Source organism: Sceloporus undulatus, chromosome 2 (assembly GCF_019175285.1).
Source record: "Sceloporus undulatus isolate JIND9_A2432 ecotype Alabama chromosome 2, SceUnd_v1.1, whole genome shotgun sequence".
Taxonomy (NCBI): Eukaryota; Metazoa; Chordata; class Lepidosauria; order Squamata; family Phrynosomatidae; genus Sceloporus; species Sceloporus undulatus.
In genome coordinates, this window is record NC_056523.1 from 196,731,937 (window position 1) to 196,744,372 (window position 12,436).

General features: G+C 43.2%; 1 protein-coding gene across 2 annotated transcripts in view; it reads left to right on the plus strand.

Moving 5' to 3' along the window:
• LOC121922585 (tetratricopeptide repeat protein 39A-like) overlaps positions 1 to 12,436 on the plus strand; it is a 45,765-nt gene that overhangs the window by 10,450 nt on the left and 22,879 nt on the right. For both annotated transcript variants that reach the window (XR_006102188.1, XM_042452194.1), the window contains exons 2-7: positions 1,280 to 1,372; positions 6,839 to 6,970; positions 7,648 to 7,715; positions 8,701 to 8,768; positions 9,659 to 9,723; positions 10,952 to 11,051. Coding sequence is in view for 1 of the 2 variants with exons in the window: in XM_042452194.1 (XP_042308128.1) it covers positions 1,280 to 1,372; positions 6,839 to 6,970; positions 7,648 to 7,715; positions 8,701 to 8,768; positions 9,659 to 9,723; positions 10,952 to 11,051 (526 nt within the window). In the remaining variant the exon portion in view is untranslated. The remainder of the gene's footprint in view (positions 1 to 1,279; positions 1,373 to 6,838; positions 6,971 to 7,647; positions 7,716 to 8,700; positions 8,769 to 9,658; positions 9,724 to 10,951; positions 11,052 to 12,436) is intronic.

Below are 12,436 nucleotides of genomic sequence, written 5' to 3' on the forward strand. Positions count from 1 at the left end.
ATGTCCTGCCATCTCTCTCTCTCCCCTCTTTCCCCATAGGAAAGAATCCAAAAACGGAGTTTAAAATCTCTCCCAGATGCAGACCCAAAGGGCTCTCCTCTGCTCCTTTTAAACTCAGTTTTTGGATTGATTTCTATGGGGAAGGGAGGTGGGGGATTTCAGTAAGCCTAGGGCCTCTGGCCGGGAGAGTGCTTCTCAGCCTCACTGAGAAGTCTTCCCTCCGAAGATTCCCTTGGGAGGGAAAGAAGGCAAGCCCCTATAAAACGCTGGGGCTTCATATGCTGGCATATGTTTGAAGAAAATAGGATAAAACCTATGTAACTTGATGGGCCAAGGGCAGAGTCCCCTCCTTGGCAGCCTGGGCATTAAGGGAGCTCCACGGAGGTCTCTTCAAGCGGAGGGAAAGGGAGGGGACTGGACCAAGAGCAGAGCCCCGGCAGCCATAGCAGCTCTTTAAACCGGTTAGAAAAGAAGAGTCCTCTGCTGTCATCCCATTTCCCCTTTTTGGCAGCTTGACACCCTTTTGCTTCTGTGTGTGTGCATGTAATGTGTGCCTTCAGGTTGTGAGCTTCCCTCCCCGCTTTAACTCTTGTCTGGCTCTTTGCTATGGAATTCTGGGAGTTGTTTGCTTGCTTTTCTGTGGTGCTCCAAACAGAGGAGCTTTTGTGGGTTCCCTCCTGGAGGGAAGGAGGAGAAGGTCCTGGGCATCCCTGCCTCCTGCATTGTGACAGCACAGGAGCCCCACTGAACATGACACTAGAGCCCCCCCCCCAGAAGCAGCCAGACCCTCTCCCTCTTGCTCTCTGCTCTGGTCTCCTCTTTCCCTCTCTCTTTCTCTCTCTTTCCCTGCTTTCCTCTTCTCTTCCTTGTCCCACCTTTCCTCCCTTTTTCCTTCCTTCCCTCCCTCCTTCTTTCCCCCCTCACACACACACACCTTCCCTCACTGCAGTCGCTCGCCTGCCTGCCTCCCTCCCTGCCTGTCATTCTTTCAGCCAATCAGGAGACGGAGGAATGAGGGAACGGATTTGAGAACGGATAAGAATACCGCACACACTTCTCTTGGAACGTTTTCATCACGTTTCAGCTCTCTGGGAACACATTCAGAACACATTCAAATCCGTTCCCTCCTGGAACACATTTGGAACACATTTAAGCGTTCTGAGAACCCGATTGGAACACATACGTGCGGTATTCTCAAATGCGTTCCGTTCTCATCACGTGATCAGAACGTTCTCAGAACGCAGTGCGATAATCTTCTTTCTTTCCTTCTTTGCAACAGCAACCTGGAGATTGCTTTGGCTGAGTGCACAGCGGCGTTGAACTGCTTCCTGCGTAACCAGTTCAGTGAGAGCCTGGAGATGCTGCAACCCAGGTAAGAAGAAGTACTGAACCTGATCACCATGGAGAGAAAAACCAGTCCTAGGACACTGCCCTTTTCACTCGCTACTCCTTCCAATAGCCCCTCTTCATTTATATGCTCTGTGTTTAAACTCTTCTTCGCATTCTCTAGGAGAAGAGATGACTAGGCAGGCTTTTGTACTTTGGGCATGTCATGAGATGACAAGATCAATTGGAAAAAACAATAGTGCTTGGTATAGTGGGAGGCAATAGGGAAAAACATGACAGCATTGCAGATGGATAGACTCACATTTCATCTGCACTGCAGAAATAATCTGGTTTGATGCTGCATTAACTTCTGTGGCTCAGTACTATGGAATTCTGGGAATGGTAGTTTGTTGTGGCACCAGAGCTTTGGTGCCACAACAAACTGCCATTCCCAGAATTCCATAGCATTGAGCCATGGTAGTTAAAGCAGTGTCAAACTGGATTATTTCTGCATTGCAGATTTCACCTCAGTCAAGGAAGCCACAGCCCTGAGTTTTTGAAGCCTCTTGTTTAAACAAGATTCTTGTTTAAGACTGTGTAGTCCCTTTATAAAAGTCTAGGTGGAAATGAAGTGCTTGCATTGAGCAGCAATACTAATACTGTTACTACTACTACTACTACTACTACTAGATATCAATATTTTAACATTGGAAGTAGAAAAGGGTTTGGTCGACGGTCAGGAGAGTCTAGAAACAGTGTATGTGTTTTACCCCGTAAACCCTGGTGTTTCCAATTTTTTGGCAAAATTTCATGTTTTGTTAGTTTTTCTCTTTAAAAACTACAAGTGCCAGAATCTTGTTCTGACAAACATCAAGCTATGTTCCTGCGCTTCTGCTGCAGAACACATTATTTGATGATCTATATTCATGGCAAAACAGCTATCTTGCTCCCCTAAGAACTTCTGTTCTTAGATACTTAAAATTAGATTTATTCCAATATCTCAGGAATTGGAGCAATATTACTCCTACCTTCATTAGCAAAAGAAGAGGTTGATATATACACATGCACCCAAACTTGGATCAGAATCCAAGTAGGTGGGAAAAGAATAGATAAAATGAGAACTCTTCTTTTCTTAACAAAAATAGAATACTGTTGCCATGGCCCTTTTCTCTGTTATAAAGGCACTCTTTATGCATCATCCCATGAGTGGCAGAAATTTGATGTTGGAAAAATGTGATTTGTAATTAAATTAGTGACAGTACAGTGGGCCCTTGTTATCCCCTGGGGTTTGGTTCCATGGATACCAAAATATGTGGATGCTCAAGTCCCATTAAATACAGTGGCATAGTAAAATGATGACCCTTATATAAAATGGCAAAATAAAGGTTTGCTTTTCAGAATGTATATATTTTAAAAAATATTTTCAAACTGTGGATGCTTGAACCCGTGGATAAAAAACCCGTGGATATGGAGGGCTGACTGTATATTACTTTCAACCAGTGGCTTCATTACACTGAACCAGTCTTAGTTCTTGGGTTTAACTCCACAAGGGGTTCATGGTAATGGTGTCAGGCCCAATAAAATGTCCCTCTTCACCCATGCCACCATTCTCTTGCCTGGATTTGTGCCATGGATCCTAGAACAGGGAGGACAGCTTGAGGCCCCTCAGGCTAGGCTGGGCAGTGCCCCCCCCCCCAAAAAAAAGTTTGGTCAGAAGGGTCCTAGTTTATAGCCATCTTTGCTTTGCTCAATCTGTTGTGTGCCTTCAAGTTGTTTCCGATTTGTGGTGACCTTAAGGTTATCATGGGGTTTTCTTGGTAAGATTTGTTTAGAGGTAATTTGCCTTTGTCTCGCTCTGGGGCTGAGAGAGTGTGACTTGCCCAAAGTTACTCAATGTATTTCCATGGCTGAGCAGGGATTGAAAACTCTGGTCTCCAGAGGTGTAGTTGTTGATATTGTGTACTGTTTTGGACTTATGGTGATCCTAAGGAGAAGCTATCATGGATTTTTCTTGGTACGATTTGTTCAGAGGAGGTTTGTCATTGCCTTTCTCTAAGGCTGTGAAAGTGTGACTTGTTCCAGGTCACCGAATAGGTTTCATGGCTGAGCAGAGAATAAAACTCTGGTCTCCAGAGTTGTAGTCCAATGATCAAAGCACTACATCACTCTGGCTCTCATTTATTTAATAGGGACTTATACATCCCCCTTCCCTTGATATATTGATTTAATGCTTTAAACAAAGTGATATACAGTGCACCTTCCACTTACATGGGGATCTGTTCCAGATCCCTCCACGTAAAGGGAAATCAGTGTATGCTGATGCCCCATAGTGAGTAATGGGGCTCGCACCCGCGGTGCACAGCACCACAGTCACACGACCCATTAGTTCTTCCGGGGCTCTTCCAGCACGGCTTTTAGCATATGCTGAAAGCCGCGTATGGTGTGCCCGCCTAAAACACAGTCGCGCTGTATTTTCATTTATTATTTTGTCATTGCCTTCATTAGAGTCTTCTGGTAGATTTTAAGGCCTCAGAGCAAGTGTCTAATTCATTCACAGTCACAGTTTTGCTTTAGTTGGTGGTATTCTCCTTCTTCTTTATCTTCTTCACAGTATTCTGTGTTTTTATGGGCAAGTGCACAAAATTCATAATGACCCACCTACCAGGCTTCTCCCTCTCTTGAAAAGCAGTTCTGCGATCACTGGCTTGTGCAGAAAATCATTCACAAATATCCTACATAGTCTGTGCTATCAATGCCTTAAATTTCTTTATTAATATTAAGCCTACTTGAAGAATCCTAGTTCATGCATGGTACAGTAGTTTGAGTGTTGGACCTTGGTTGGTGCCACAACAAACTGCCATTCCCAGAATTCTATGGCATTGAGCCATGGCAGTTAACATGGTGTCAAACCAGATTATTTCTGCAGTGCAAACGCAGCCTATGACTCTGGAGACCACAGTTTAAATTCCTGCTCAGCCATGGAAACCCATTGGGTGACTTTGGGCAAATCGCATACTCTCAGCCTCAGAGAATGGCTCTTTTCTGATGAAATTTACCAAGAAAACCCTTTGACAAGCTTGCCTTAGGGTCGCTGTAGGTCAGAAACAACTTGAATGCACACAACACACACATAGAGTTTATGGTTTAAATCAGTAAGTGACTGGAAACAGAAACTGAACCAGGAGATTCTTAGTTTGGCTGAAAACATTTCAGGACCTTGGCACTTGAACATCCATGGATTTTAGTATCAATGGAGGGTCTTGGAACCATACCCAAGAGGATACCAAGGCCCCACTGTACTTTTATAAAAGAAGTTGAACTATACACATGTATATTAAAAGAGGCTTTCAAGAAAGAGCTGCAACTAATGTTTAGGAAATGTGCACAGGATGACTGAACTGTCAGTGACTGTGGCAGAAACTAAAAGATATTTCAGCAGACTAGCATTCATCAAAATCTACAGGCATTTGCAATGAGGCAGGCATGGCTAAGACATCTAGATTTCTTGTCTAGTGAGTGTGAACGTCCAAGATAAATTGTATTTGGGGTAGGGCTAATTCATTATTTTGCAATGAAAAAGTTTAGAAAAGTACAGCTTTAAAGTTAATTGGCCTAGTGGTTAAGGCCATGTTGGCCCACTAAAATAATATAAGACTTTGACAGGATAATTTATTAATGACCAAAATATTACAAAATTGTTAACAAGCATGTAGGATTCTCAGGCTGGTGTTCTGTTATTACAGAAGTAGCAGAGGCAGATATTTTTCAGAAATGTAGAATAAGCATGCCCTCCAGCTGTCCTAATTTGGTAGGGACAATCCTAATTCATCCTTTCCTGTCCCATTTTTCAGCTGCTTTTAAAATGTCTGAGTTTCTGTCTTCCACCCACTTTCTCCTTTTGTCCTGTCTATATATCTTCAGCAGCTGTAGACTGAGTTCAAAGAGCAAAAGTAGTTTGTATTACCTTGTGGGAGGTACAACAGGAGGGGTTGAGTCTTGCTTTTCCCAGTTGTTGTTGTTGTTGTTGTTGTTAACCACTTTCGAGTCAATCTTGACTCCAGGTGACTCTGTGAATGAGACATCTCCAAGATCCTCTATCCTCCATTGCTCAGGTCCTGTAAATTAATGTCTGTTGTCTGTTTAATAGAGTCAAACCATCTAGCATGCGTTCTTCCTCTCTTTCTACACCCTCCACCTTTCCTAGCATTATTGAATTTTCCAGTGAGTTGTGCTTTCTTGTGACATGGCCACAATACAACCTCAACTTTATCATCTTGGCTTCCAGAGGGAGATTTCAGGTCTGATCTGTCCTAGGACCCGTTTGGCTGTCCACGGTATCCTCAGCACTCTTCTCCAGCACCACATCTCAAATGAGTTGATTTTCTTCCTACCCATTTTCTTCACTTCCCAGCTCTCACATCTATACATGGTGATGGGGAATACAATGGCTTGGATGATTCAAATTTTAGTGCTCAGTTGTATATCTTTACTCTTTGAGATCTTGTCTAGTTCTGTCATAGCAGCCCTTCCCATTCCTAGCCATTTGATTTCTGGCTGAAAACTCCATTCTGTTTAATGTACAGGAACTCTTTTACCATTTCAATTTCCTCATTATCTAGGTTGAATTTGTGAATATCCTCCATGGCCCTTCCCCATAGGTCCAGGCAAATGCTGTTCCCCCTTCTAGCTGTGTGTTCCTCTTCATGTTGTCATCTTACCACACTCTGTGTCCCAGATTTCATATAACATTGGAGGGCATGGGATATGTAACAAGAATTTCAGAATTAAATTTTTCCCATGGCTCATGAGAGTGTGTATGTATAGAATAAGGCATTGTGGTGCTTATGGTAAAGGGCCCTGTGCTAAAAGTTTGCTCTGGACCTGCAAAAATTATGCTTGGGCTCTGCCCTTGTTATTATTTAACCCATTGCCATTGGAAATGTTGCACTGATTTCTTTGTGGTAAAGTTGGTGATTGATTCTTAGGTAAATGTAGGTGAAGTTCCTTGTGGGTGGAGTATGGAAGGGATGGGCACCTATGACTCTGCACTATAGAAATCATGCAGTTTGACACCACTTTAAATGCTGTAGCTCCATTCTATGGAATCCTGGGATTTGTAGTTTTATAAGGTCTTTAGCCTTCTCTGCCAAAGAGTGCTGGTGTCTCACAAAACTACACATCTCAGGATTATGTCGGAAAGAGTCATGACAGTTAAAGTGGTGTCCAACTGCATTATTTTACTATGTAGATACACCTTAAATTGGACCTTCATCATTGGCTATGTTGGCTAAAGGAGAGCAGAGTTGTAGGACAAATCTATCTGTCCATCCATCCATCCATCCATCTATCCATCCATCCATTTCTGAATGCTAGAGTTGCCCATTCCTGCTTTAGAGATTCTCCAGTATGGCAAAAGGGAGCAAGAGAAGCTACTCTGTTTCTGTCATCCGAGCTAAAAGGCTTCTTTGCCTTGAACTACTTCTTTATTTCCCCATTTGCTCCCTTTTGACAGGTCCCGAGAGAGCATGTATCATGCCTTAATCTATGCCACTATTCTGGAGATGCAAGCCACGATGACCTTTGAGCATGATGATCTTGTCCATGCTGCGCAGATGATGAAGGAGGCACAGGATATCTGCCAGAGGTAGGGACAGTCTTGGGAAATTAGCCAGAACGGGTGAGGAATTAGGATCTGCTGCTTACAGCTTTGGTGTGTAGTGCAGGATCTCTGCCAAGAGGATGGCAGATTGTTAACATGGCAAATAGTGCCCTGGCTGCACCAGTTGTGGACAGGTATTTATAGTGGGCCCATGATATCCTTAGAGGTTTGGTTCCAGGACCCCGATGAATACCAAAATCTATGGCTGCTCAAATCCCATTAAATACAGTGGCATAGTAAAATAGTGTCTCTTATATCAAATGGCAAAAATCAAGGTTTGGTTTTTTGGAATTTAAAAAAAAAAGTTTTAAAATGGTGGATGGTTGAATCCATCGATGCGGAGGGCCAACTGTATTTTTTTCGTTCTAACCCAAGCTTTGGGACTTAAAAGAACAGAAGACGATCATCCACCTACTTACTCCCTCTTCTGAGTGTTTTTTTTAAAATTTTTAAAACAACATGTCCTTTACCTCAGTTTAAAAGTGGGAATAAAAAAGTTGCTGTGAAAAGTAGGACATATTGCTATGGGAAAAGGAATTGTTGGAGGTCATAAAGAAAGATGCCCTGCTTCCTTGTATTGGGGTGGGATGGACATATTCTGGGGCAGAAAATATGGAAGGTCAAGAATCTAACTTAGCATCTGCTCTTGGTTTCCCTGCTAGGTTTCGAAGGAAAACCACTGTGGGCAGCTCCTTCTCCAGTCGGCAAGGTGGAGATGCCTGTACTGAGGGTGAGAAGGGTTACATCTGTGGATGTTGAAAATCATTGGGCTCTTTTTTTGAGTCCATGATGGGAAGAGAATATGGTGTTTGTGAGTTTCCCAGAGGAATCTAACCAACTATTGGAAGCAAATATTGCACTGAGGATGAGCCAAGTGCAGCTTGTCAGATGTTGTTAGACTGCAGCTTGCATCATTTGTCATCATTGACTACAGAGACTGGGGCTGATGGGAGTTGCAGTCTGACAGCTTTTGCAGGGTTGCACACCCTCTTCTCCTGAGTTACATGGATCTTGATCCCATCTTGCATAGAAGTCCTTACCTTCCCATCTTTCCTCTGCCTTGATGTGGATACAGTTTGGCTTGTGAGAGGGAGAAAGTAGAACATGGTGAGGCTTTAATTAAGTGGGAGGTGGCCTTCAGCCACTTTCCAGGACACTTCCCTTTGGGACTGCTGTTTTCCATATGGACTCAGGGTGAATGTATGTGCACGCCAGAGATGAATGGCAAACATAGTTAGAAGTGAAATATGCCTCCTCCTTGCCCCCAGACTTGGCTTCCTTGGTATCTTGTTTTGAATTAGATGTTCCCCTATTTGGGAGTTTAAAATTTGGTCCTATATTGAGGTAATATAAGCTGCAAACCCTTCATCTCTCGAACTGAAAGAGTAGGTATTACCTGCACTCACACCAGACTAACTCCCAGAATTGTGTACACACAGCACACTGGCCTGTTCCATATCAAATGCTGGCGAGCTATTTGCTGTGGTTGTGGTTGTCCTGATGTGGGCACCTGCCCTTCTTCATCTCTGGCAGGGCCAAGCAGTACATTTGCCCAGTAAATTCATGATACTTGAAGAGGCCTTATAACAGCCTGCCTCACATTTCCTCTACGAGGCTTGATCTTTGATCTGGCAAACTGGAAGAGATGGCTTGTATTGCGGTGTGGAAAACCTGGTAAATCTACCCTGTACTTAATCCATCCTTTCCTGTTACAGTGGAGCTGCATGCTGAAGTGTGCTATGCAGAATGCCTGTTGCACCGGGCTGCCCTTACATTCCTCCAGGTAAGAAGGGCTCTTCTCCCTTGGAGCAAACAAGTGGTTAATTCAATCCCACTATGGCAGCTTTCCCCAAAATGGTGTTTTGGTCTCTCAAGTCCCACCAGTCCCAGCCATATGTTCATGGCCAGAAAAGTTTGGAGGTGCACTCCAAAATGTTTGTAGGATGCAAAACATCTAGAAACTGATCTGAGTTAGGGCACCAGTGTGGGACAGAACCCCTTAGGAAGAGAGTGCAAGGATACAAAGTTTTGAAGCAGAGAAAGCATACCTTGTAACAGGCAGAACTACATCATTTTTCTTTCTTGCTATTCTGGAAAGAGAGTTAGTGCAGTCTACAGAAGCTGCAGGGAACACTGGGCCACAACTTCTGCTCCTGTCTCTGGCCTCTTTCCCAGACCAGCTACTTTTAGGAGTGGCTACCTGTTCTGGTTGTTTTATGTTCCTGTTCTAGTCCTTTTGTAACAGCAGTGGAGGGTTAGTGGCTCACCGCCCCACATGTGTCGCAGTGGGGAAGGACTCTGTCTGCTAGGTCTGTTGCAGAAATGCCTGTACTCAGACTGGAGATTTCAAAGAGTCCTGCTGTTAAAAATTGAAAGACAATGCTTGCTGGGAAATGCAGGCAACAAGAAGACAACCCTCCTGGAAGTATTTTTGTTTCACACACTCTCTGGTGGTGGTAGCAGAGAGAGGGGATGGGGGTCACCATTCCCAGTGTTTACCAAGCATGGAATTGATGCTCTCTGAGTCCCATTTGATTTGTGCTGGCAGTGGCCATCTGTGATGGAGGCCTATATTAAACTGTCCCCCACCCATAGTAGTATCACATGAGATATATCAAACCCATGAACAGATGCACACACTACACTTTCTGAGTCACTCTTTTTTTTTTACAGGACGAAAATATGGTGAATTTTATAAAAGGGGGAATCAAGGTGCGTAGCAGCTACCTCATCTACAGGTGAGTTGGGCTGACCGCTGGGAAAATGAAGCCTTTTATGGTCATAACTCAGAAGCTTTAAACAGCAGTGAAGGGCATAAGAGGAAGAGGAGCTAGGATGGTATGCCAGGATCAGGAATGAAAAATCTGTGGGGTAGTCTGTTCCTGCATATAAATTCAGACATTACAGTATTCCTAGGAACATACAATTTCAAGATGCAGGATGAGGAAGCATAACACTTAGAGGTTACCTACATAGCCATACTCCCTTTGTCTGGAATGCTAGCACTTGCTAGCTTTCCATGTTCTAATAGTTACACATGCATTTAAACTGGGGGAAACACCGAAGCATGCAGTCTCCATTTCTCACTATTGCAGTGTGAAATTACATCATTCCAGGACAGTACAAAATTTGTTTTATCTTATTAATTGTAGATTGTCACTAAGGGTGAAACCAAAATGTCAGCGTTTCAAGAGTGCCCCCCCCCAAAAAAAAAATCAGAAAAGCCCTTTCCAGCTTTGGAGAGTGCATATGAATTTGCTTGCAAAGGTATTTGTAACTGATAATTGTTTGTGACTGAAAAGAGAAGGGGAAGAAATGGCCACTACTCCACTTATGCCAGGTTCCCTTCCAGAACAAGCATATTATTTTTTTCTGGAGTAGCAGTTTCTGACACTTAGGTTGGAGGTTTAAATATAGTAGTAGGCACATCTCTACCTTAAATCTGTGGGACTCAGTGTTTTAGCAAGGGAACAGCATTTCCTGTACACTAAAGCACTATTCAGATGTTTCTTCTGTACGGAAGCAGACATGACTCTACTTTTTTCACTTTTTAAATCTATTTTACTAAGGGAAGGAGCTGTAACCAAATAAAGCTGAATAAAGCAAGGCTTCCAATAGCATAGAAGTCTGTAGTTGAATTCACTTGAATATGGGTTCAGCTCCTTTTCACACTTTTCTCAGCACCATGGGAAAGGAGGAGGTAGGATTGGAGTGCATGGTCTCAGCTCTTTCTACTTGTGTAGAAGGCTTTTGAATAAAGTTCTTGTCACAACAATAGATTATCTTCAAGGTTTTTTTTAAGCAAAGGTAGTCATGGAATAAAATCCATAGCTGCGTAATAGCTGTATTAATGACAACCAAAATGACACAGATGTGTGCAAGCTTGTGAATTCTTCAGAGGGAACCCTTAGGTTTTGTGAGAGTTGAAAGTGCCGAGGGATTCACTAAAGTATCTTATGATTGCAGAGAACTCAACAGTTTCATCCAACCCAGTCAGTTGCCGACAAGTTCTTCTCGTGTGCATCTGGAGGGGGGAATTGCCCTGGGCATTGGTGCTTTCAACTTGGTGAGTTATAGTGTGCTTACATGACAACCTAGAGACATAAGGACAGATGCAGAATTATAACCACCACACTGTTGCCATTCTTAATTTGGTTGGAGATGTTTTTTGTCCCTGTAATTCAATTTAACTTGAGTTTGTTTGGTTTTTGCCCCTGCAATTCAAGTGCAAGGAAAGAAGGGCAGTGGGGTCAGTTTCCAGAGTCAGTTTTCTTACAGGGACAAATATACTATTGTAGTGAATATCTTGAATTTGCCCATAAATAGTAATTGTGAATGTGTTTTTTTTAAAACAGTGCAGGAGGACCTTGTGGCCTAATCAAATTTTGAATTGCTGCTCCTGGAGGCTTCCAGGAGAGTGATTTACCCCCTTTTGCCAGAAAAAGAGTAGTTTGTGTAAGTTGGGGAGTTTGTTGAGAAGCAGAAAAAAAGCCTTGGGACTACATGTATTCCGCCTTCAAAACAAAATTTGCTCATCCATACTATAAAGAACCATAAAAGGAGACCTGAGATTCTGCTAGCCACTGAAGAGGAGATATAGGCACCCCTGCTACTTCTCATATTCTGATTGCAAAACAAAAGATAGCATGGCTTGCTAGCCCTGAAGCCTTCTAAGCTTGCCTCTTAAAGGAGCATGCACAACAAGGGGAATAACAGGAGGCATGGCCATGCCACCCTGGCATCATTAGTTCTCTGGTGAAAGTACCAGGCAGAGGGGCTTTTCCATGTCAGGTTTACCCTGTTTCCTCCCTTGCATGGCCAGCAGGAGATAAGCAAAGAGTTCCCAGATCTCAGGTCCTGGCCCTTCATTTTCAATCCTCAGGGCAAGGGAGAGGACTCTCAATGTGAGAGTGATGCCTTGAAGAGTCATCTGGTGGTGTTTTACTTGAATGGCATACTCTGTGAAACTGTAGTTGATACTTAATGAAACCACCTCGGCTGCCCCTTGTAACATCACTTTATCACAAACAGGATTTAAATGAGAGTTAAATGAGAGTTAAACAGGAAATGTCATGTGATAAACATCAGGCATTTTCTGTTTAACTCTCGTTTAACTCTTGTTTAAATCCTGTTTGCCCCCTAGTGTGATAAAGCAGCTTGGACTCGCCTCTATGAACAGGGTGATCAGATGTCATAACCACAAAGCACCGCAAAATGACAAGGCACCGCAAAATGTAAGGCATTAAAAAAAATGTAGGGCATTACAAAATAAAAGCTAAACACACACACACACACATATTCATGTGTCTTAGTTTTGCTCAAAATGGAGGACATTTTGGAACATATAGGGCAAGTTCTGGCAAAGGAGACTTCTGGTCACCCTGCCCATGATATCCCTCAGGTTTTGGCCCTGAAATCTCTAGGCCTGGGATAGTCTTGATTTTGTCAACC